This window comes from Triturus cristatus, chromosome 3_1, assembly GCF_964204655.1.
Source record: "Triturus cristatus chromosome 3_1, aTriCri1.1, whole genome shotgun sequence".
Classification (NCBI taxonomy): domain Eukaryota; kingdom Metazoa; phylum Chordata; class Amphibia; order Caudata; family Salamandridae; genus Triturus; species Triturus cristatus.
This window is the reverse complement of record NC_140583.1, coordinates 656,628,060-656,653,569: the sequence shown is the minus strand read 5'-3', so window position 1 is coordinate 656,653,569 and position 25,510 is coordinate 656,628,060. Positions and strand designations below refer to the sequence as shown.

At 47.3% G+C, this 25,510-nt stretch overlaps 1 protein-coding gene across 1 annotated transcript in view; it reads left to right on the top strand.

The window, feature by feature from the left end:
- Positions 1–25,510, top strand: part of BLM (BLM RecQ like helicase) — a 383,147-nt gene that overhangs the window by 324,397 nt on the left and 33,240 nt on the right. Inside the window, exon 17 of the mRNA XM_085644695.1 lies at positions 12,203–12,402. Coding sequence (XP_085500821.1) covers positions 12,203–12,402 — 200 coding nt within the window. The remainder of the gene's footprint in view (positions 1–12,202; positions 12,403–25,510) is intronic.

The following is a 25,510-nucleotide window of genomic DNA, read 5'->3' as shown; positions in this document are numbered from 1 at the left end:
AGTATGTTTGGCTGCTGAATCTGGAAAATCTTGGGCTCACATTCTTTCTTTATTTTTGGTCTTACACAAAGCTACTTGTATTTTCATTTGACCCTATACACCACTTGGTTGCATGTTGTGTGCATTATACAAATACCACTTAAATACATATATACATTTTGGAGGGAGTAATGTCCCCTGCGTGGCATATGGGCATGTTCCTCTGCTAGGAGTGCCTGACTGTATGTGTATCTGGTATCCTGACTAACTTTTGGCCCTAGCATCACAGAAATCTAAGTGAGTGTGTGTGGAGAGGCTGAGGCCTGTCCTTGACAGTGCAGGGTCCAGGACATGTCCTGTGTCCTAGCATGCCCTCAGTGTCCCTGTGTTGAGTTTTAAAACATAAGACAGATGTGGCAGAATGTTGAGTTTTTTTAATCAATCGTGTGACCAGATGTTTTTATCTGTGTCAATGAGTGTGTGGCATATAAGCCCCTCTTGCTTAAAGTCCTGTGGTCGTGTGAAACCCAGAACCTTGCACTGACATAAAGTGTGTATGTCAAGTTTGTGCTTGTACAATGTACTTGCAATAAAAGATGGTAGTTGGACTCTGTGTTGGAATCTGAGTACTGAAAACAGTGGTATCCATTTTGGATGCCCCTCTTTTCGGCATTTTAGAAAGAACAATGGTTCATGCTAGGCCAGAAAGTTCCTAAGAAACAGCAAAAGAAGCTGCTCAATTATGATAGTATCTAAACTTATAGTTCTAGGCATATGGGGTCGGTTGATGCCCAGAGAAGCAAAACATAAAGTTAAACATAAATGTCAGGGGACCCATGGGCTTTCGCAATGCAAAAATATTTTATTACAGATGATACAGCAAGGCTGTTTTTAAGAATTATAGTTCAAGTGCTCCAATTAAGAGTGAAAACAAGCGTGAAGTGGCGAGTGAGGGTGACATTTAAAATAAATACATCGCATTGACAACATGGACAAAAACTCCTAGTGGTAATTTTAAACAGTAGAGGAGTTTTTCGTTGTATAGAGGTCGACGTCGTTTCGATCCCAATGATTTGACATCATCATCAGGACAAGGAAATGTGAGCATGAAGAATACGAAATGAAAAAGTACACGGCCTAGGCGTGTAAGTTAGTGTTCCACGAGAAGAAGTAAGAGCGAATTAGCTGGGGGGCCGCAGGAGACGGTTCGGGCCTTTGAGATCACTGCGAAGTCGGTGTGGTTGAAACTGGAAGGTAGACTGTGGTGGTTGAGTAGTATGCTTGACGGGCAGCCGCTCCGTCTGGACAAAGTAGGTATCTGCACCTAAACACCGCATAGTCTGTGTCAGGTTCCACCTTAGGACCGCATGAATCGGTCAGAGTTCGTCCGGACGAGCAGCCGCTCTGTCTCGTACGTGCAATGAAGGTGCAACGTAGGTATTTGTACCTAAATACGGCGTAGTCGGTGTCCGGTTCCACCTTAAGACCACATTAGTCGGTCGGAGTTCCTCGGGATGAGCAGCCGCTCTGTCTCAGACATGCAATGGCACAAAACAGCAGAAGAGGGGAGCTTTCCTAGACAGTAGAATTGTATTGCCTGCATTCCTATGACTGGAGGGTGACGATTCCGACACTGAAGTGAGAAGGATGAAAACAAGGCTACCTTCAGAATTTCCATGAAGACTGTGTAAGCATGTAACTGTTAATTATTTCTTCCTGAGCACAGCTTTTTGATGGTGCTGTCAGGGGTGGGACTGCAGTATCTGTTGTGCAAGACTGTTCAGTTAGGCTGATGACAGCCAGATTAGGCACCTCACAGAGAAGAGCTCGGAGAAGTCTGCACTTTCTGCTGCAGGAGCTAGCTGAGGATCTGAAAGAGAGACTGAGTCTGTCGGGTTCTGTAGGAGGAAATACTGTGCAGGAGGAGAAGGCCAGCCTGTTGCTAGTCGAAGGGCACCCAAAGAAAGCTTACTGCCTGAAAGAGCGAAGTCAAGAGCGACGCATACTGCAGTGGGTCCCCCTGTCTCTTCGTAGTTGGCATTGACAACCCACCGGCTGTTGGGCTGCAAATGCCATGCTGCATGAATCCTGCACTGGCCCGTGTTGGGCTGCAGCTGCATCGCTGTGGGAGTCCTGCACAGGCACAAGACTACTGCTGTTCTACGTGAATCCTGCACCGGCACATGTTGGGCTATAACTGCCAAGCTGCGTGAATGCTGCATTGGCCCTTGTTGGGCTACACTTACTGTGCTAGTGTTCATCACCTCAACCGATAAGCATGCCGCAGCTGCTGAAGATTTTAGATGTTTGCTGAGCAACACCTACATGTTCACTCGAGAGGCTGCACATGTAGGAGAAATGGTCTGCGCCTATGCCTGTCCTTCAACCGCCACCAAGCCAGCACATGAAGTCCAGTGCCTCTCCGCCTGCGGTCCGTCTCTACACTATGTGGAGGACAGTGTGAAAGACAGTTGCTTACCTGCTCCTGTTCAGGTAATAAAAGCAAAGCACAAATTAGTTGCACATTTGAACTTGTGGGGAACCAAGTCTGTACCTGTGCTGAATTCATGCTCTTGCTTCAGCCTACTGGAGGAATGGGGGGCAGCAATATGAGATAGTGTTAGCCTGTGGGTCACAGCATGAAGAGAATGGAAGGGCAAATTTCCCACAGAGGAATCATGGGATATTTCCATGTATAACTCAAGTGGATTGTGTAGGATTTAGTATTATTGTGTGATTAAAAGTACTTCTTCTTCCCCAAAAGACAAGAACTGAGTTAGACTTCGAGATATTGTGTCTGTTTGTTGAGCTCTCAGCTTGTGCACCCGATCCTACTTGCTTGAGATGCTTGTAACTGCTCACATTTGCTGCCCTGAGAGTCAGATGCAGTAAGAGTTGTACTTGGCCCAGTTTGCAAAGTCATAGTACGATGGACCCCAGGACACCAGTGGCAGACGACCTCAACCACATCATTTGGGCCTGTTAGTCCCGTCTGTCATGTGGGGTCTAACATACATATTAGCTACTTATGGCTTGCCGATGTGATGCTAGTTGTGTGTTTTGTGCATTGTATATTTATCGACTGAGGACTTAAGATTGCTAGGAGAATGCGGATCCTCTTCAATCAAGCTTTTTCGCTCCGCCGCTCTGCAGCCCATTGCACACCATTTCACCATCAGGGTATACTACACAAAATATTTATTGTTGAAAAATTGGATGGCGTGACAGATGATCCTCCCCAAACACACGACTTTTGTCTCCAATACTGAAGCTTGAATATTTTTGTATAGAACATGTGGCATCCTGCTTGCCTTTAGCTACTACTTGCTGCACTACTGTTTTATGGCAGCCAGGAATATTTGCTTTTTCTCTTCTCGGCTCCTTAAACTGAAGGCAGCGGTGTTTAGGAAATATGAATGGGGTTTGTTATGTCCCTCAGAATTTCTTTTTTTTACTGGATAGTTATGTTTTTATGTTGGCTGCCCTCTGAATTAGAAGTCATAAGAGCAACTAGTTTGGCGAATGAACCTTTTGTTAAGGTCTGTGTACAATGTGATTACCTTGAATTGCTTGTGTGGAACCATAGTGCAGTTAGGTCTCTTTTTACATAGGATGTTACTATGTTACTGAGTACTTATAAAGCACGCGGCTACTCCCAAGAGTGTCCCTACGCTAAGAAAAGAGAACCAGTGACAGAACCAAACAGGCCGCCCGAGGCAGCTGAACTATTGTGCAAACAGCAAGGTTTTTAAACCGCGTCTAAAGCTGAGGAGGTCCTGCGCCTGACGCAAGGCTGGAGGCATGTTATTCCAGAGCCGAGAGGCCACCACCTAAAAAGACCGCCCACCCAAATGAGAGCGGGAGAACCTTGGGATCTGCGAGAGTAGCTGATTGGAAGACCTCAGACTTCTAGATGGAACATAGTGCTGGCACCTGTTTCTCAGATATAAGTCCCCAATATTGTTGAAGGCCTTATAAGCCAGCACCAAAGCCTTAAAATTTACCCTCTTGCGTACTGAAAGCCCATGCAAGGACTTCAGGTGAGGAGTCATATGAGTCCTGAGGTCCACCATAATTATGGCTCTAGCCGCGGCATTTTGTACCACCTGGAGGTGGCCAATAAGATAATCCGGAAGGCCGACATAAAGAACGTTTACATAATTAAGACGGGACAGAATCAGTGCTTGTACTACTGTTTTCCTGTGAGAAACTGAGAGTAATGGGAGGAAGTTTCGCAGCATTTTCAGTTGGCCAAAACATGTGCCAGCCAGAGCCTGAACCTGGGATTTCATGGACATATCCGTGTCCAATTTTACCCCAAGATTATTGACAGTTGTGGCTGAGGTAGCAGGAGGAGACATGTTCTGTGGCCACCAATCACGCCACTCTTCCCCCGGATTGTGACCCAAGAAAATAATTTCTGATTTCTCCGAATTGCACAGTAGTTGATTCTGTTTAAACCACTCAAATACTGCTGACAAGCAGGTGTTTATCTCGTTCCCATTGAGGGCCTCATTCTTACCACACGTGAACAACAATTGTGTATCCGGCGTAAGAAATGATTTTAGCACCGGAGTGTTCTGCCAATGGCGCCAAGGGGGCCATAAACACATTGAACAAAGTGGGGCTTAAAATAGATCCCTGTGGGACACCTACAATCAGTGGCGGGATAGGGGCCTCAGAAGGGGGAGACCAAACTGTTTGCTGACGATTTTCCAGATAAGATCTGAACCACTGCAGGACCGTGCCCCCAATACCACATCCTTGGAGTCTACCCAAAAGGAGGTCATGGGGCACGGTGTCTAAAGCTGTGGATTGGTCCAACAATATCAAAACTGCCTTTCCTCCTTTATCAAGTGTAGTTTTAATGGATTCAGAGATTTCCAGAAGGGCTGTTTCAGTGCTAAAATTAGCTCGGAAACCTGATTGGCTTGGATGTAATACACAGTTGGTCTCAACAAACTCCGCAACAACCTTATTTACAAATTTCTACAGGGCCTTGGAGAAAAAAGGCAGCAACAAAAGTGGCCTGTAGTTGCTGGCTACAGAAGGGTCGGCGGAAGATTTTTTTAGAAGAGGAAGAATTTTCCCGTGCTTCCAACTATCAGGGATCACTCCTTCAGCCAGAGAGAGGTTCAAAACCTTTTTGACGGCCGGGTTAATCACCTCTGCAACAGATGCCAGTATTTTTGCAGGGCAGGGGTCTGAGGGTGAGCCTGATTTCAGTGATCTCATTATCTTTAGTGAGTCATCCAGCGTGATAGGAGGAAAGTGCAGTAGGGATCCACCGGCGTTTGGTAAAGCAGGGGTGGGTTATCAAAAATGGCTGCTGTAGCGGCGGGTCCTTCACCCAACGTAGCTTGGATGGTAGTGATTTTTGTATAAAAATTGTGTGCAATGCTGCTCGTCCATTCATTTGTAGGAATAAAAAGACTTTCTGTGATACATGGGGCAGAGAAATTTTTGACAATTCTAAATAGTTCCTTACTTTTATTGCCTGCTTTCTCTATTTTTAAGCACAGGAAGTTCTTTTTTTCCAAGCAAACTTTGGCGTAATGGGATTTTAATGCCACTTTATAAGTTAACTTATCCACAGAACTAAAGTCCATCCTCCAAGCTCTCTCCAGACATTTGCAGAGACTTCTGCTTTTCCTAAGAGTCTCAGTAAACCAAGGGGCTGAGGCTCTGCCACCATTAGCTGCACGGGGCTTAGGAGGAGCAAGCTCATTCGCACGGGATTCCAGCCAGCTTTCTAATTAACATATATCGTACATTAAATTGTTCCTATTACAGATAGGATGAGTTTTAAGTGCACTGCCTAGTGCTGCCACGGTCATCTGATTAAAAGGTCTAAAACTTCCGGTGCGCACCGTACAGTGTATATAAGACTGAAACGATTTTTTATTTATTCTGAAAGTAAGTAGGCAGTGGTCTGACCATACAATAGGGCAGGGCGGGTCCATTACAATCTTATCCGTTGAAAAAACCTGATCAAGGATGTGGCCCCTTTCATGCGTAGGGGTGAAAACATACGGGGTAAGGTTTAACATAGTGAAAGATTCATACAGTTTCAAAGACTCAGGGTCAGTACATTGATCCATATGAATATTAAAATCCCCAAGTACCAGACATTGTTTATATTTTGCAATTATCGGTGCAATAGCATTGCCTAATGACTCCAAAAAACGTGTCGCCTGTCCTGGTGGCCGATAAATTATAGTGCCTGCAATTGACTGGTGGGCAGATACCAGTAACAGGAAACCGAGACTCTCAGCACCATCCAACTCTAAAGTTGGTAGTGCAGTGCAAGTAAACAAACTTTTATACATAGTGGCTACTCCCCCCACCCGACCACCCAACCTATCTTTCCTTAGTAACAGGTAGCCTGTGGGGATGGCGTTCGCAATAGTAGGATTGGAGCCTTCATGTAGCCATGTCTCCGTCAGAAACATAACATCAGGTTTAAGCTCAGTAAGCATATCAAAGATTTGAAACTCGTGCTGTTTCATAGAGCATGTGTTTAAAAGCATCATTTTTAAATAATTATTAGCCCTAAAATTCTGCAGCACAGAGGGACATATGCCCAGCTTTCCAGGCTTTGCTAAGCTTCCTACGTCAGGGGGGTGAAAGAGTTACCCAGTTGCAGACACTACAGTTAACACCCTTCATGTCGGCAACATAAAAGGAGTGGGGACATCAACTCACACACTTATCAATTGCCAACAGACATTTCCTACTGTAGCATATGCGACTGTCCCTTGAGTACAGATTACTTGGTGTCGAAGAACCAGCATTTCCGCCTCCGGACGCATCCGGGACGCAGACGGGCTTGCCTTATGTGCGGCTTTGTCGCGCCAGCGGCGCACTCGCGCAGCGTCCCGTTCTGAAGGCCCCGGGTGCATGAAAAACTAGACCGCGCCTTAGTTAAAATAGCGGGTCATTACGTTTTCCTCCACTTCCTTCTAGTCAGGGTTCAATTCCCGTCGCCCACCACACATCAAAATTCCCAAACAAAATAAAGTGCAGTTAGGTATTTAAAAGATTTTCTAAAAGCACCAGAACAGTTAAAAATAGCAGCTTCAGAGAGTTCCAACAATGTGCAAAGAGCAAAATATCAGCAGCAACGAGGCGGTGCAGCTGTCTGCACTACCACGGGTTCGAGCGCGCTCGCACAGCGTCCCGTTTTGAAGGCCCTGGGCGCATGAACGACTAGACCGCGCCTAAGTTAAAATGTCGGGTCGTTACGTTTTCCCCCACTTCCTTCTAGTCAGGGGTCGATTCCCTCCGCCCACCACACATCAAAATTCCCAAACAAAATAAAGTGCAGTTAGGTATTTAAAAGATTTTCTAAAAGCACCAGAACAGTTAAAAATAGCAGCTTCACAGAGTTCCAACAATGTGCAAAGAGCAAAATATCAGCAGCAACGAGGCGGTGCAGCTGTCTACACTACCACGGGATCGTGGTCCCGACAGACCCGCAGGTTTCCAGGGTGGATCCCTGCAGTCAAATGGTGACTCGCTCGAATGGGTGGTTCCCAGAGTACCTCCATGATCAAAAAACATATAACTGCCTCACTCCCAATATGACTAAATGGCACAGCACCAAACATAGTCTAGAGACATTCACATGGTCTAAGAAAAAGGCACTACTGAAGTAGCCTACATAGCCTTACACAAGAGCTTGACCCAAGGTTCCAGAACAGCCTAATGCAAGGGTAGCCTTAAGTCCCATAAAGCCTACATTTCTAACCTGTATTGAACATATAGTCCACCATTATGGACTGGCTGCATCTTCCCTGCTGTATGAGATGTAAGCTGAATTGCTTATTTCAGTCCTAATTCAGTGGTCCCATGAGCTGTCACCACATGAGCTGTTTAACCTTTCATGAGCCAGCATGCTGGCTCATGAAAGGTTAAACAGTATATGGTTTCTCTTCTGTCTATTAGGAGTCCTTAATGGCTTACAAACAAACACAAAAGAATTTCCAGCTCTCTTTGGCTCTACCAACAGTAGAAAGATTAATTGGTTATTTCTGTGTCTACTATAGACTTTCACCAGCATCATCGGAAATGAGCCAGTGAAGAGAGCTGCACCCGTTAGTACAGCTCAGATCTTAAATGTTACCTCAGGAATGTGACAGTAAGTCGCCTGCCACTGTTGAGGGACGCCATCTTGATCAACTTGGAGAATATAGCTTAAAAACTGGTGGGGCATAAGACACAAACTATGACGGAACCCTCCGATACTAGACCCTTGACGACGACCACATTTCAGATGTCCATCATCCCACCGTTGACTACAGAGCCTTCTTTATAGTGATTTTTTTTTTATTTTTTTTTATTGAGTTATAAGAAAAGATTGTTACGGTGAAGCAAAAGCAATAGGAACATATGCAGTCTGCCGTTTGAAGCATCGTGTACACAGCACTGAGCAGTATACTTCATCTGTAAGTGGAAGAGAGGGAAAACAATACATCTAAAGGGGAGACCAAACTATGAAAGCCTAAACACTGGAGTCTGTATCAGTGAAGAAATAATGTTAAACGTGTGAGGGCAACTATATTGGAAAAGTGCCTTCTGCCTGTGTGACAGCATAAAGTCATTCAGGTGTCCCTGCAGTGTCCATGTTGGTGGACAGTGCAACGTGCAGGTCAATGCAAGGGAGTCCACACAGTTGCTATCTGTGTATGTAAAGGACTGGGCAGGCATTCCAGAGCATTACGCACGGCGCAGTGCAAGTCACAGAACATCTATAAGCGTTACAACAAACAGATGATGGACGGAATGCTGACAATGCAGACATTCTCCCCCAGTCAAGAGATCTGGGTTAAATCCATCGTTCTTTTGCCCACTACGCCACCCCAGTTTAGACATGGCCATATGCAAATCAGTCTTGGCCCTGTGCCTCATGGGAACAGTCCAGCCCGAACTGCCAAGCCATGTCTTCCCTGGACCGGAATCAAGCATCCTAGGACCGGTTTCTGGCTATCAGCCGTCATCAGCCAGGATAGCTTGACTCCAGTGGCGTAGTGAGCACGGGTCCCACGTCTGGGAATACCCATCCCACTTAGGGCGAAAAGCGTTACAACAAACAGATGATGGACGGAATGCTGACAATGCAGACATTCTCCCCCAGTCAAGAGATCTGGGTTAAATCCATCGTTCTTTTGCCCACTACGCCACCCCAGTTTAGACATGGCCATATGCAAATCAGTCTTGGTCCTGTGCCTCATGGGAACAGTTCAGCCCGAACTGCCAAGCCATGTCTTCCCTGGACCGGAATCAAGCATCCTAGGACCGGTTTCTGGCTATCAGCCGTCATCAGCCAGGATAGCTTGACTCCAGTGGCGTAGTGAGCACGGGTCCCACGTCTGGGAATACCCATCCCACTTAGGGCGAAAAGCGTTACAACAAACAGATGATGGACGGAATGCTGACAATGCAGACATTCTCCCCCAGTCAAGAGATCTGTGTTAAATCCATCGTTCTTTTGCCCACTACGCCACCCCAGTTTAGACATGGCCATATGCAAATCAGTCTTGGCCCTGTGCCTCATGGGAACAGTCCAGCCCGAACTGCCAAGCCATGTCTTCCCTGGACCGGAATCAAGCATCCTAGGACCGGTTTCTGGCTATCAGCCGTCATCAGCCAGGATAGCTTGACTCCAGTGGCGTAGTGAGCACGGGTCCCACGTCTGGGAATACCCATCCCACTTAGGGCGAAAAGCGTTACAACAAACAGATGATGGACGGAATGCTGACAATGCAGACATTCTCCCCCAGTCAAGAGATCTGGGTTAAATCCATCGTTCTTTTGCCCACTACGCCACCCCAGTTTAGACATGGCCATATGCAAATCAGTCTTGGCCCTGTGCCTCATGGGAACAGTCCAGCCCGAACTGCCAAGCCATGTCTTCCCTGGACCGGAATGAAGCATCCTAGGACCGGTTTCTGGCTATCAGCCGTCATCAGCCAGGATAGCTTGACTCCAGTGGCGTAGTGAGCACGGGTCCCACGTCTGGGAATACCCATCCCACTTAGGGCGAAAATTGTTACAACAAACAGATGATGGACGGAATGCTGACAATGCAGACATTCTCCCCCAGTCAAGAGATCTGGGTTAAATCCATCGTTGTCAGCATTCCGTCCATCATTTGTTTGTTGTAACGCTTTTCGCCCTAAGTGGGATGGGTATTCCCAGACGTGGGACCCATGCTCACTACGCCACTGGAGTCAAGCTATCCTGGCTGATGACGGCTGATAGCCAGAAACCGGTCCTAGGATGCTTGATTCCGGTCCAGGGAAGACATGGCTTGGCAGTTCGGGCTGGACTGTTCCCATGAGGCACAGGGTCAAGACTGATTTGCATATGGCCATGTCTGAACTAGGGTGGTGTAGTGGGCAAAAGAACGATGGATTTAACCCAGATCTCTTGACTGGGGGAGAATGTATGCATTGTCAGCATTCCGTCCATCATTTGTTTGTTGTAACACAGAACATCTATAAGCCTGTGGGGTGAGGGTGTCCCAGAGGAGGAGAGAGAGCAGGCGGACAGTAAAAGCCTTCTTCACAGTTGACAACAATAGCAACTACAGCAACCACCTACTCAACGACAACTACCACCTCATCGACGCCCTTATTGACAACAGAAGTTAATTTCCAGCAACTTTCGTGTGTGTTTACTTGCTTACTCAGATTCTGGAGTCTAAGATACCGGGACAAGTTTCAGACATGAAATAGCCCTGCACAGCTGAGTGTGCACTAAGTTTTGGGATTTAAAGAGGAGGGTTTTGGGGCAGAGGAATATGGCTATCAGTTTCAGACTTTCATGACTGATAATCCTCTGGGAATTTATGAACCATTATATTGTCCTGTAAGGATCCTCAATTTATGCTGGTGACTATTGCCTTCCTGATGGTACTGCAACAAATTGACACTTTTCAGAAGCTGCTCCCTCAATAGCAGGCTACACCACCTCCAAGTTAAACGCCATGTCCATCACTTTTACCACCCTCACCTCCTCTGATGTTGGAGGCCACTCTTCTACAGTGCCCATACATCCTGAATGCCCGTTACATCAACATCTTATCCAGAGAGAGAGAGAGAGGAGACAATACCTAGATAGCCAGAATACGCTCCAAATGGCATGGCCTTCCTTCATGCGCTGTTAGAAAGGGCAGCTAATAATTTCGATCTTCCCATTAAATTCCTTGTGCAGCAATTCTATCTCTATGATGTTAAAGAATAGCCAAATACGGCCAAAGGTCAGTCCCCATATTGGATTTTGTATGGTCAGAAGGCCATAAGTTAATGCAGACCTCCACAATGGTGCAGGCGATAGTGCCTTATTTGGAGAAGAAATATAGGACCCCGATTCTGATCCAGCTTGTTTGATGGGCCATCCTAAGCTGGCTTCTTATCGTTGTGGTAAAGATGTTCAAAAAAATCCTGTTGAACCCGAGAAGGTTAAAGAGCAGATAACCTAGGTTGCAGGGTGGGTTAAATGGCGGCATTTTCAGTCAAAGTTGGCAGTGTCTTGAGCATCCTTGCCCAAATGTGTCATGATGTCTTTCAAATTATACATTTAATTTGAAAAAATAGACAGGAAGCAGCTAAGGCAATTCTTCCAGGATTTTGCGATTTGCAGAAAATTGGCACTTTTGTAGAAAAATCCCACAATTATTCCTGGCATTCATGGCAAGATGAATTATTTAGAGTAGGATTTCACCAGCTTCTCATAGATGATACAAAGATCTAACTCTGCCTCCATATCGGGTGAGCTACCTCCTGTTCCGTTCAATCTCTGACATTGTCTATCTCCTTTGACAATGTTAGCTTGTATCACAAGACGGTAGTAGTCTGCTTTGCTCCTGCTGGATAAAGTGCTATTAATGAGTTCTATCAACTTGCCAAATTTGCTCCCAAAGAGAGTGAGAAATAAATGCTTAAAGGTATAACTAGTTCTAGGATAAAGCAATAGTTCTGAGTGTTTTGGTTCAGAGTGGCCCAAAACTTCAAGCAGTTGCACCTGCTTGAATCAAAAGCACAATAAGAAAACTGTTTCACAACCTTACCCCAACAAATATCAGGATCACTTCTGAACACTTAATTCATTTCTTTCAAATTATTTGATATGATCAGCAGTGTAAATGTGTCTTGTGTGCTGTATACTTGACTTTTCATTGAGAGTGTTCAACATTGAGTCTATTCCATATTGTGAACAGGTAGCAAGAGTGCAAAGATTCAGACGGGAATATTTGGGCATGGTGCTGCCTACACACGACACAATGCAGAGAGATTTTTCCGGAAGTTGGTGCTGGACCGCATTTTGGATGAAGAGTTGTACATCACAGCCAATGATCAAGCAGTCGCTTATGTCACCACTGGAGAAAAGGCTCAGGCTGTGCTGAATGGTTTCCTAAAGGTATTATGTGTTTTTATGCATTTTTTCATATGTATGTCTGTGGCCCTTCACTCCCTTACTTAAGCGTGGAATTCTTAATATCTCTTTAATGTGTTTTTTCTAACTTCCACATGTTTGCAGTGACAAGATTCCTTTGTGTTTGTCCTTTGACACACCCACAGGCATTGCGTTTCTGAGACTGAAACATGTGCGGGTTGGGACTTCTTTTGGTGCACCCCCACTATATTGCCTGCATAATATAGTATGACCACAATATTGCATCCATTACATCGACCTAAGCACTAGATGTCAAGTTAATAGATACATAAGTAATTGAGTTAGGTAGATGATCTGTAGGTAAGAACAGTAATAACATTTATTATGTTGATGTAGGTGTTGCACCGTATGCAATATTGTTGTTGTTGGATATTCTTGGCCTACATATGTCATACAGCCCTTCTTTAAGATATGTGTACATGTGTGTTCCTGATCCCTCAAGTGCTCAATGATCAGAGTATTTACATTCTTTAAAGTTGGAGTTATCTTGCCATCTTTGGAGATTCCCTATTGATTTATCCTACCTCCTCTGTTACCTCCATGTACAGTGTGTTGAAGATTTCATGCCACTGCTGCACTCTCATTGAGGTGGGTTCTAAATAGGCATGGTGAAGATACATCTTACTTTAAGTGGTAGGAACCAGATTTCATCACATCTGCAAATCTCCCTCTGCACATTGGGTGAAATCATCTTCATATCATCTGTTTACTTAGAAACAAAAATTATTTGAAGTTATGTTCCACTGCTGAAGTCTTGATTCTTTATGGGCTTACCAGTGGTGGGTTTTTTTATGCCGCTATTTCCGCGCTTCAACTTCTGACAGCTGTTCCTTTGGAGCTCCGCCTACAATAACTGCCTTCTTGTGCTCCAGCAGACCTGCATGCACTCCTTAGCTTCTGGGTGTATTACCAGCTGCATCCCAGCCCCATCAACCAGCATGAGGCACATATCCTACAGATCCTTCTCTCTTGGGCCCTCGCTCTCTTTCTCTTCTCACTCGCTTTTTCTTCTGGTTCTGTGAGTTGGGGAAATATATGGGGAGGAAGCTGACCTAACTGTCTCTATGTCACAAATTTGATTTTCCAGTTTCTCCTAAATATTTTTCATACTCAGGACTTGGGATTCATGTTTTCGTTTCTTTGCCTTGTCCTACCATTGCATAAAGAGTGGCCACTGTTTGGCACCTTTTCTATCCTTAATGTCTTTCAGCTTCTTCTGCAAATTAGTTAATCTCTTTATGTTGAAGGTACCACATACTGGAAAGGATTTCTTCTCGTCGTGATTAGTGAGTACCACCCACTCTTGTAAATATTTGAATGTGCACTTACCATATTGGGGCAGGAGTTCCTTTCGGTCTGGGCTCACTATGTCTAGACTGTCCAGTTTTCATCACAATGCCTTATGATCCACTCACTCTGCTAAAGGGAAATTGTCTGCCTGCATCTCATCTCATAAAGCGATGTAGGAAAGGAAACTGAATACGAGGTGGGGGTTCCCTCAATTATAATCCTTCTAACCAATATTGTGGAGGAAAGAAGGGGGGGTATTGGGCACTCATACTCCAAGAGCCCCTCTTGTTCGACACCCAGATGGGCTTGAGGGGCCGGTCAGCTAGTTCAGAGGGTCTCTTTCTTTCACACATCCAGCCTACTAGGCACTGTGCTCTGGATCACGGCACTCCTTCCTTTCATCCCTAATCGGATAGAGACACCTAGCTGCAGATTACTTTACCTTAGAATATTCCCCCGGCGCCAGACTGGGTCTGGGTAGAAATATTGTTCAGCTCCGTGACAACAGCGTCTGCGCCGAAAATGTTGTGCAGAGTACCTATATATGCGTCATGCTGGTACACTGACGTCCTTTCTTTCCTTTCCATGCCAGATAGAGCAGATCCAGACTAAACTACCCTCAGTCATTTTTTCCTCTGACACTGGTTTCATCTCTCCTCCGTCCGTGGCTTCGGAGGAAGGTGCTACATTTTCTGTGGTGCTGCGCAAGGCGGCCGAAGCCCTTGGGCTGGAGCTGCCTGCTGTGGCCCTGAGGACTAATCTCCTCACTGAAGTGCTTCAACCGCCAGCAAGCTCCTCGGAGCCTCTGCTGCAGTTCATTGAAGCACTGACTGATGTTCTGAAGGGCACCTGGTCCAAGCCCTCCACAGTTCCTCCTGTGGACCGGAACGTGGCCCGGCGCCACCGCCCTGCACCGGACGACCCCAGTTTTCTGTCGATGCACCCCACGCCCGAGAGCCTGGTTATCCAGACCTCTACCTCCCAGACCTCCTTCCCGTCCGTTCCCCCGGATCGGGAATCCAAAAGGTTGGAACAGTTTGGGAAGAAACTGTTCTCCTCCCTTAGTTTGGGGTTGCGGTCTATCAACACTGCGTGCCGTTTGGACCGTTACTCCCACTCCGTGTGGGATACGGTGGAGGACGTGCAGTCCCAGTGTCCGGAGGAGGCCCGGACACGGCTCGCCCAGGCTCTTGCCGAGGGGCGGGATGCGGCACGGCATGCAATCCGATGTGGACTGAACACAACCGACTCGCTAGGCAGGGCAATGGTGACCACGGTGGCGATTCATTGCCACGCCTGGCTGAGGTCCACGAGTTTCTCCGGGAATGTCCAGAGCACCCTCATGGACATGGCCTTCGATGGCAGTCGCCTTTTTGGTGACAAAGCGGACAGTGCGCTGGAGCGCTTTAAGGACTCCAGGGCAACGGCTAAGTCCTTGGGCCTCTCGGCCCGCGCCCGCAGACTTCCGCTTTTCGTCCCTTTCGTGGCCAAGGAAGGGGCGGCCCCTCACGTCCGCCTAGCCACAGGTCGCAGAACCAGCTTCAACGCGGTCGCGGAATCCGCCGATGCGGAGCAGGGAGACAACGAGCCGGTCCGTCCACATCTACCTCGGCAGCATCCGCCTCAAGGCCCACCTAGTCCGAGCTTTCAGGCCCATTCCACGCCAGTGGGAGGCAGAGTTCCCCATCACCTGCTCCACTGGCGTACCATCACATCAGACAGGTGAGTGCTGCAAATCGTCCAAAGGGACTACTCCCTCCCCTTCGAGGCGAACCCTCCAGCCATGCCACCGCAGTACCACCACATGTCGGGGGATCACTTAAAACTTCTGCAGGAGGAAGTTACGGCCCTCTTGGCCAAGGGGGCCATCGAGCACGTTCCTGGCCCAGAAGTAGGTCCGGGTTGTTATTCCCACTACTTTCTGGTTCCCAAGAAGGGCAAAGGGGGCCTACGCCCTATCTTGGACCTCAGGAGCGTCAACGCCTTCCTCCGGAAGGAGAGGTTCAAGATGCTAACCTTAGCTCAGGTTCTGGCTGCCCTAGTCCCTGGAGACTGGATGGTAGCATTGGACTTGCAGGACGCTTATTTCCACATCCCCGTCCTGCCGGCCCACCGGCGTTACCTGTGGTACCTGCGGTTCACGGTAGGCCACGAGCACTTTCAGTTTACCGTGCTCCCCTTCGGCCTCACCAGTGCCCCTCGGATTTTCACGAAAGTGATGGCGGTGGTCGCAGCTCATCTGCGCAGATTAGGGCTTCCCGTCTTCCCCTATCTCAACGACTGGTTGTTGAAGGCGGGCTCGACCCAGGCAGTCGTCTCCCACCTCCAGACTACGGCCGACCTCCTGCATTTGCTGGGGTTTTCCATCAATGTGCCGAAGTCGCATCTGAGTCCCTCCCAGAAGCTCTTTTTCATCGGAGTGGTTCTGGGCTCGGAGCAGTTCCGGGTCTATCCTCCCGGGATATTCAGGCTCTGATTCCCATCTTTCGGCCTCTATCCCGGGTTTCAGTCAGGTTGGTGCTGCGGCTTCTGGGTCTGATGGCCTCCTGCATCCTGTTGGTGCATCACGCCAGATGGCGGATGCGGGCTCTGCAGTGGGGCCTGAAGTTTCAGTGGGCCCAGCATCGGGGCAACCTGTCCGACCATGTCTTGATCTCGGAGGGCACTGCAAGACAATTGCAGTGGTGGCTCACGGACCGCGATTGGGCCAGTGGCAGATCCCTCTCCCTACCCCAACCGGAGCACGTAGTAGTGACGGATGCGTCCCTCCTGGGATGGGGGGGCCACATGGGAGAGGCGGAGATCAGAGGCCTCTGGTCTCCGGCGGAGTCCCGGCTCCATATCATCCTTCTGGAGCTGAGGGCGATTTGACTTGCACTGAAGGCATTCCTTCCCTCTGTCCGGGGAAGTGTAGTGCAGGTGTTCACGGACAACACCACCGCCAAGTGGTATTGCAACAAACAGGGCGGGTTGGGGTCGTGGACCCTTTGTCAGGAGGCTCTGCGCCTCTGGACATGGCTGGAAAATCAGGGTATCACCCTGGTGGTTCAACATCTGGTGGGCTCTCTGAACACCAGAGCAGATGAACTCAGCCGCCGGTGCATGATGGATCACTAATGGCGTCTAAACTCGGACGTGGCGCAAGGCCTCCTTCGGCAGTGGGGAGAGCCTTGGTTAGATCTATTCGCCACCAAAGAGAATGCGCAATGTCAGCAGTTCTGCGCGTTGGAGTTTCCAAGGCGGCACTTGCTCTGAGACGCTTTTCGTCGCGAGTGGAGTTGCGGTCTGTTGTACGCCTTTCCGCCTATACCACTTCTGCCCATAGTGCTGAAGAAGATCAGGCGCGACCGGGCCCAGGTCATCCTGGTGGCTCCAGATTGGGCACGAAGGTACTGGTATCCCGAGCTACTCAGTATGTCCATCGATCCCCCGATCCGACTGCCTCTTCAGGAGGATCTTCTGTCGCAGCAGCAGGGGTCGGTCCTCCACCCGAACCTGTCCAGCCTCCACCTCCATGCGTGGAGATTGATGCCATTTGACTTGCCTCCTGAAGTCTGTAATGTTATTCTGGCAGCCAGGCGTCCCTCCACAAAATCGGTATATGCCTGCAGGTGGAACAAATTTGTGGCATGGTGCACAGCAAAGGCTGTAGATCCCCTTTCCGCCCCTCTTTCTGAGGTTCTCCTCTTTCTTCTTTCCCTGGCCCAGCAGGGCTCTGCTCTGGGCACCCTCAAGGGATATCTTTCAACTATTTCTGCTTTCTTACGGCTTCCTGATCAGCCTTCTCCTTTCAAATCCCCTGTTGTTTCTCGATTCTTTAAGGGCATTACTCACATGTTTCTTCCTGTCCCTTTCGTAATGCCTCAGTGGGATTTGAATCTAGTATTGACCTATCTGATGTGCGCTCCCTTTGAGCCACTTCATAATTGTCCCCTTCGTCTTCTGACTCTTAAGACTGCTTTCCTGGTTGCCATCACCTCTGCTAGAAGGGGGAGTGAGCTCCAGGCTCTCTCTTCTAAGCCTCCTTTCCTTTCTGTCCATCCGGACAAAGTTGTTCTCAGGACTCGTCCTTCCTTTCTCCCTAAGGTGGTAAATGCCTTTCACATTGGACAGTCTGTTACACTGCCCACCTTCTTTCTGCCTCCGCATCCCTCGAAAGAGGAAGAGAGGCTCCACCATCTGGACCCAAAACGGGCGCTGTCCTTCTGTCTGGACCGCACCAAACAGTTCACGGTGGACGACCAACTCTTTTTTGGCTACGTGGACGCAAAGAAGGGGAGAGTGGTGCACAAGCGAACCATCTCTCGGTGGGTCGTTTTCTGTTTCAAGGCCTGTTATTCCTTAGTTAAAAAGGAACCTCCTATAGGGCTGAGGGCCCATTCCACTCGGGCCACAGTGGCGACCACTGCCCTGGGCCGGGGAGTCCCCTTGCAGGACATTTGTCAGGCAGCAACGTGGGCCTCGCTGCACACGTTTACCAAACATTATTGCCTGGACAGCCAAGTCCGGAGAGACGGCTTCTTTGGCCGTTCTGTTCTCCAGGACTTTCTGGTGTGATCTTGGTTCGCAGACCCACCACCGGGGTTGGTATTGCTGGGGTATGTATTCTAAGGGGAAGAATCTAACTAACGTGTTTCTTTCCGATGAACAACTTACTTACCTTGGGTAACGATATATCTGTAAGAAACATTAGTTAGATTCCTCACCGCCCCACCCAACCTCCCCGTTCTGCGAACCGATATCTAGTGTTGAGGTCATCCCTTTCAGGGCCCTAGAATTTTCGGCACCAGTGTCGGTCTCTTGCATGGCTCTGCGATCCTGGCGCGGAAAGCGATGTACAAGAACTGACGTCAGCACGGGAGGGCGGCGTCTAAGTACTCTGACGATGTCATCCCGGCGATCACGACGCTGACGACGGACGCGGAGAGGCAGATGACACCTAGTGACGCGCAAGGGTATTGCTGACGAAAAATCTTTCCGGATCCAGTCTGACGCCTGGGGATATTCTAAGGTGAGGAATCTAACTAACTAATGTTTCTTACAGAAATATCGTTACCGAAGGTAAGTAACTTGTTCTATAGTATCCCGCCAGTCAAAGAACATCAGACCATTGAGTTTTGCAGATCGTCCAAAAGGGCTGTTCCCTCCCCTTTGTGACTACCCCTAAACCCTTGCCACACACTTATGACCAACTGACAGAGGATCGTCTCTCCTTGCTCTGTCAAGAAGTGCTCTCTATTTTGGACAAGGGAGCAATAGAGAGAGTGATGGCATCAGAAGTAGGTTGTGGTTACCAACCCTGCTACTTTCTGGTGTCGAAGGAGGAGAGACCTTCGTCCTATCCTAGTACTGTGCTTTCTCAATCTAATTAAATGGCATCCTGCTAGTAGCTCATGCCTGTTGGCATATGCGGGTTTTGCAGTGGGACCTGAAATCCCAGGGGAATCTATCCAACATGGTCCTGATCTCGAAGGGAACTGCAAAAAATCTGTAGTGGCTGCTGATGGAGTGCGATTGGATCAGTGGCAGACCCCTCCCCCTTCCCTAACCAGAGCTGACTGTGGTGACAGATGCCTCACTTCTTGGAAGGGGCAGCCTTCTAGGAGACATAGAGATCAGAGGACTCTGGTTTCCGGCGGAGTCCGGGCTACACATCAACATGTTGGAGCTTTGGGCGATTTGCTTGGCATTAAAAGCCTTTCTTCCTTTGATCAAGTGAAGGCTGGTGCATGTGTTCACGGACAACTTCACCGCCATGTGGTACTGCAGCAAACAGGGTAGGGAGGGGTCATGAAACCTTTGTCAAGAGGCCCTGTGTCTCTGGACATTTCTGGCACACCAGGGCATTTCCTTGGTGGCGAAACACCTGACAGGCTGTCTGAATGTCAGGGCAGACAAACTCAACGAAAGATGCTTAGCTGATTATGAATGGCATCTCCATCCTGAGGTGGTGTAAGGCCTCATTCAGCAGTGTGGAGAGCCTTGGTTAGATATGTTCGCCACCACCGAGGACGTGCAGTGTCTGCAGTTTTGTTCGCAGGAGTTTCCAAGGCGGCTCTCAGGCAGAGATGCCTTTTGTCTTGAGTGGAACTCTGACCTCCTGTACTCCTTTCCGCCAATACCTCTCCTGCCCAGAGTTCTTAAGAAGATCAGGGACGACCGGACACAATTTCTTCTTGTAAATCCTTATAGGGCACAGAGAGTCTGGTATCTTGAACTGCTGAGCATGACCATCGGTCCTTCGATCAGGCTGCCTCTTGGAGGGCATCTTCTGTCATAGCAGCAGGGGAGGGTTCTGCGCCCAAGCCTGCCCACTCTTCACCTTCATGCGTGGAGACTGAGCAATGACAGTTGACAGCTTTCAACCTTCCTCCCAAACTCTTAAAGGCTTGTAGCACATATCCCTCCAGCCCATTCATCATGCCCCAGAGGGATCTCAATCGTGTTCTTATATTCTTAATGTGCGCATCCTTTGAGCCTCTGCACAATTACCTTCTTAGGCTATTAGCCATAAAAACTGCCTTTCTAGTGACTATAACATCAGCCAGGGGGGTCATCGAATTGCAGGCACTCTCAGCGCACCCTCTCTACACCACCTTCTACCTGGACAAGCTGGTCCTCCAGAAACATGCCTCCTTCCTTCCAAAGGTTGTGACTCTCATCCATGTAGTTCAGAACTTCTCCCTGCCTACCTTTTTTGTTCTGCCTCACTCCTTAAAAGAGGAGAGACTCAACTGTCTGGACCCAAAAAGAGCTTTGTCGTTTTACCTTGATCGTACAAAAGTGTTCCGGGTGGACAATCAACTCTTCGTGAGGTATGTAGCAGCTAAGAAAGAGAAGGCTGTGTAGAAACGCACCATCTCAAGATGGATAGTGCTCTGCATCAAGATCTGCTATGCACTGACCGAGAAGCAATCCCCTGAGGGTTTACTTGCTCAGTCCACCAGAGCTTAGGCTACAACTATAGTGTTATCCCGTGGAGTCTCCCTTCCTAGACATCTCTGCACACGTTTACGAAACACTACTGTCTGGACAGTCAAGTCTGTCGTGACTGGCACTTTGCCTGTTCAGTCCTGCAGGACGTTCTGGTTTAGCTTGGCTTCGCAGATCCACCTTTGGGGAAGCATTGCTTGGGTATCCATTCTAAGGTATGGAATCTGCTACTAAAAGTCTCTATCAGATGAACACGTTACTTACCTTTGGTAGCGCCTTTTCTAGTAAAGACCCTAGCTGCAGATTCCTCACTGACCTTCCTATGCTCCCTGCTCTGTGAGCTGATGCAGTATAAGGGACACACTTCTTAGGGCCTTAGTATTTCACACCTGTGGTCAGTTCTCATTGTAGCTCCACGCTCCTGATGTGGAAAGTCACTAAAGTAACTGACGTCAGCGCACCGGCATGGCTCCTATATAGGTACCATGCATGTCGTTTTCGGTGACGACGATACTGAAGCAGAGCCCAATGACGCCACCTACTGGCATGCAGGGGTACTGCTCCAACATGTCCGGATCCAGTCTGACGTCTGGGGAACATTGCAGGAATAAGGAATCTTGTCAGCATGAGACCCACTTCTATGTATGTCTGATCTGCTCAATGTAATACCAGATCGTTAAGGCGTGATCACATGCTTCCTTTGTAACATTTGGCATTATCCAGTACAGTAAAACCTCCAGTCATCTTCTAATGTGTCCGATCAGTCGACACCTGATCAAATCATCCCGTATCCTGACACTTCACGAATTAGAATACAGCAGATCATTTTATAAGGGGTTCCAAATGTCCTTGGGACGGGAAAAAGGCTGAATTAATATAGCATAGATTTTCAATTTGATCCTGATAATATATCAAAGAGTCCATCCATTGCTAGTATTTGGGTGATCTCCCCTGCCCCAGCAGCATGCTACAAGTCACTTTGCCATTAGTGCTATAGCAGTGTACCGTCTGAAGGATACTTTTAGTTCCCACATCCATCCTGTAAGGCTTCTCTCGGGTCACTCAGGAGTTCAACCCAATCATTTTTTATAATGTTCTGAGTATCTCCCTCCAGTAAGCCTCCAGTGGCGCTATTATAACCATCCCATGGGCCATATCTGTGTAGCGACTTGGGGATGTATTATGCCTGCTGCAAGAATATATAATAGATAATGCGCAACCTGCTACTTGAGGAAATCATGTTGGTTTGGGCGTAGCAGAACTTCGTCTGATATGCCTAAGCCCAACTCCTCACCCCCAATCTGATGTTATGGAGTTAACAGACAGCAGGATCTCCTCAAACTCTGCTCAGTACTAGTTTGAAATCAGTTGTTTGGTTGAGGAAGCTGCGACGAGCTTTTATAGCGTGCAACAGCTCATGGGCTCTGCGGGGCAATCGGGAGTGATGGCTCTAAGCATCCCCCTCAGTCTATAGTATATGAATATATCAAGTAAGGAATATAGGGTATTTTTGGTGAAAGTATATATAGATATGAGGCACTTATTTTTATATAAACTCCCACCTATCTTTATTCCCTGACTAGCCAGTTGAGAAATAACTTTTGTCTCTTGCGTCATTGGAATCAGTGGGTGGTGGCGAAGGGGCATAGAGGGTGAATCAAGAACCTCCAGACCCATTCCCTTACCCAGCTCACTCCAGGCTCTGAAAGTGCATATTGGTTTTGCCATGATGAGAATGAAATTTGGAAGAAGTGCTCCAGTCAATGCCTCTAGGGGCAGTGGGCTTACTTCATCTATTTAAACAGTTAAGTGTGAAAGGAAAGGGACAGAGAGAAGCCATTAATGAGCAGAATATGCTGGGGTACACAGGTAGTAAAGTTCAGGGTCCGGTGCCTCAAAGCCCCCTTGCTGAAAAGGTTCTTTGAGAGTCTTCCAATTGATCTGCCTTGCTTGTCTGCCTAAGAGAGACATTGCTAGTGGGGAGCCTGTTCAGACGGGCTTATGTTTTTGTCTAATTTCACAAGTCTGGTGCTGAGCCGTTCACCAACCCAATTCCACTGGAGAAAATGACTCTTACCTCTGCGCCCTCAGTTTGATGTGTGGAGCTCGGTCCAGCATTCCGCTGCCTCCCTTCTGTTGAGGTGTTTCCCGCCACCACACGCGACATCTGTTAAAAATAAAATAAAAAAGGTTGGGAGGACTAAAGGTCCACCCAGGGTTTGATGCAAAATAGCAAGCAGCACAGCAAAAGATCAAAGAAAATTGGCACTTCAGCTGACCAGCACCCTTGCTAGAAAATAGTTAGTTGGAGCACAGAGCTAAAATCCGAGAGAGAGATCCTTCCTCAGTTTCTCAGTAAAAGTCAGTAGAGCTTAATCATGTGACCGAAACTTATTACATTCAGCAAAACATTTCTAATGAGCAGATGGTAGGATTTTCTTCACAAGGAAGTGCAGCAAGTCCTTGAGGAGAAGATATTATTCATATATACCATACTAGGTTCGTTATTTCCCTGAAATTCTGATTTCACTCGCCAAATTTGAATGTGTTGTTGATTTAGTAGGAAATGTACAAAGGTACATCCCTAAGCCCTGTGGTTTCCGGGACTACTACCGTCATGAAAATTAGCTAACAGATTCAGTGCCACAAGAAACTTTAAACGATCATAAAACTGCAAGAGAACAACGCAATGACACATTGGGAGCTGCAATAAACCTATCGTAGAAAAGCACCCATTTCCAAAAATAACCAATTCATGAAGCTATTTGGGAGCCGTGGGAGAGTTCAGAATGAGGCAAAGGCTGAAATATATAGGACATCACATTGCCGGGATGTTTCATGTGGGTGACGTGTTGCTTAAATCATAGGCTCTTCAGTTCCTTTCTTAAGTATGGGAGACATGGAGCGTACTGAATTCTTTAGGAAGGGGGAGTTCTAATTCCTAGGAACTTAAACACTAGAAGGCTTGGTGTCTTGGTTTCTGCCGGTATTTTCTTATCTGCAACTTAATGGAGGTTACACTTGTATTATGGTAGGCACTGGAATTCTTTGCTTTTCTGATAAACGTGCTGGAGTGCTTGTGTTTTCAGCTTTCTAGGTCAGTGGTTCTTAACCTGTGGCTCAGGGACCTCTGAGGGTCCACGACACCTACTCAGAGGCTCCGCGACTGCTGAGACAATTAAATAATATTAACAGATTAATAAATAAAGACGCAACATGTAAAATTGAATGCTTTTTAAATGTTCTCTAAATATGAAGGACTTTTAAATTGGGGGCCACAATTTAAGTTTGTATATTGATTCATGAAAGTAGTGCAAGTGCTTGGACAATGGGGGTGGTCTCAATCTCAGTTGAATTTAGAAAAGCTTCACCGTATTTGGAGGTTTTAGGGGGGTCTGCGGAAGTCAAAAGTTTGAGAACATCTGTTCTAGATGATAATGCAGAAGTTGAATGTGACGTGGACTGTTAGAGAAGAGCCACTGGACTTCTTCAGTGGTGGAGAAACTTTGACATTTGAAGAGCGCGTTACCCCCAAAGCCCTACACTTCAACACACCAAGTTAATTGGCTCAGAAGCTTGTACTCCCTAGAAGCTCCTGTACTTTACTGCTGAAACCTCAGAGATTTTCAAAAAAGAAAACCTAGAGCCTTCGCTGGCATTGCCCCGAGAATTTAAAACTCCCCGCCCCTCCAGAAACCAGACTAAATCCCTCAACGGTATCCTCAAAAGAAAGAAGTTAAATTACTACTCAGGAACACATTTCTGCCCTGGTCCTTGAAACACTTCTCGCTGAGCCTAACAGAACCTATTGTCTTCTTTCATGATATGGCTCGCTGGTTATTTTATTGTTTTGACTTTCTGTCCTATCATGAAGGCGATCCCGCCCTCTTAGAGATTCCCTCATATAATGTTCCTTTCCTGACTATATTTGTAGTAATTGTATATGTCTCTGTTCTTTAACATGTGTAAAGCGCTCGGATACCCGCAAGGGTCTTGTTCGCGCTTTATAAAACCTTCAAAATAAATAAAATAAAGTGCAGCTTCATGAAGCATGCTCTTCCCTGTTCCTAGCAGTGGTGGGGAGGAGTGATGGGTTGGGAAAGGCTAATCAGATATATTTTGGGAATGCTGACTAGTAGGTCTTTGTCCTTTCAAGAGGAGATAGGACTAAAGCTAGGACATTTGTTCTGTTCACATTGTACAGTTTGATGAATTGCTGCCAGATGACTTGTCTTTTTAAGTTGTATGTTCTGAAGCGGAGCGTGATGTGGATCCAAGTGGTTCGGTGAAGGAGAAAATATACGAAGTGAAGACTTTGTGGTTTCATACAGAGTCACAAAAACTCAGAGTTAATCTTGCACACTTGCTTGTCGGTTGCTACTGGCAATGAGTGCAGGAGTGAGGACAGATATGTCACTAGTTTTTCATGCCTTTTCAGGTAAAACCTACACCGTGAGCGACATGTTGTGGGGTTATCAAGAACATCGATGGGCACGCAGCCCAAACATTGCTTACATTGGCTTTATTATCGCTCTCATTTGCCTGCTTGTTATTTAGAGGCTTGCCTTGTCAATCTTGGGTCTGTCCCTCGCCAGCAGCATTTCATATTTACTTGTGTCTTTCCACTGCTCAATTTTAGTTAATTACTTTTTTATTTTGCTTCAGCAGTCGACAAGTGTGCATCTGGTTTTCTGTTGTCTCCCTAGCGTGCTTCCCACCCACCCCCATTCCCTGTGTTACTCTCTTGACTGTTTATTAAAACAAAAATTCTCAATAGCTCAGCCCTGAACTACAATATTGATTGTAATATCACATTATTAGATTTTGGTTTGTCTGGCATTCACCTGTC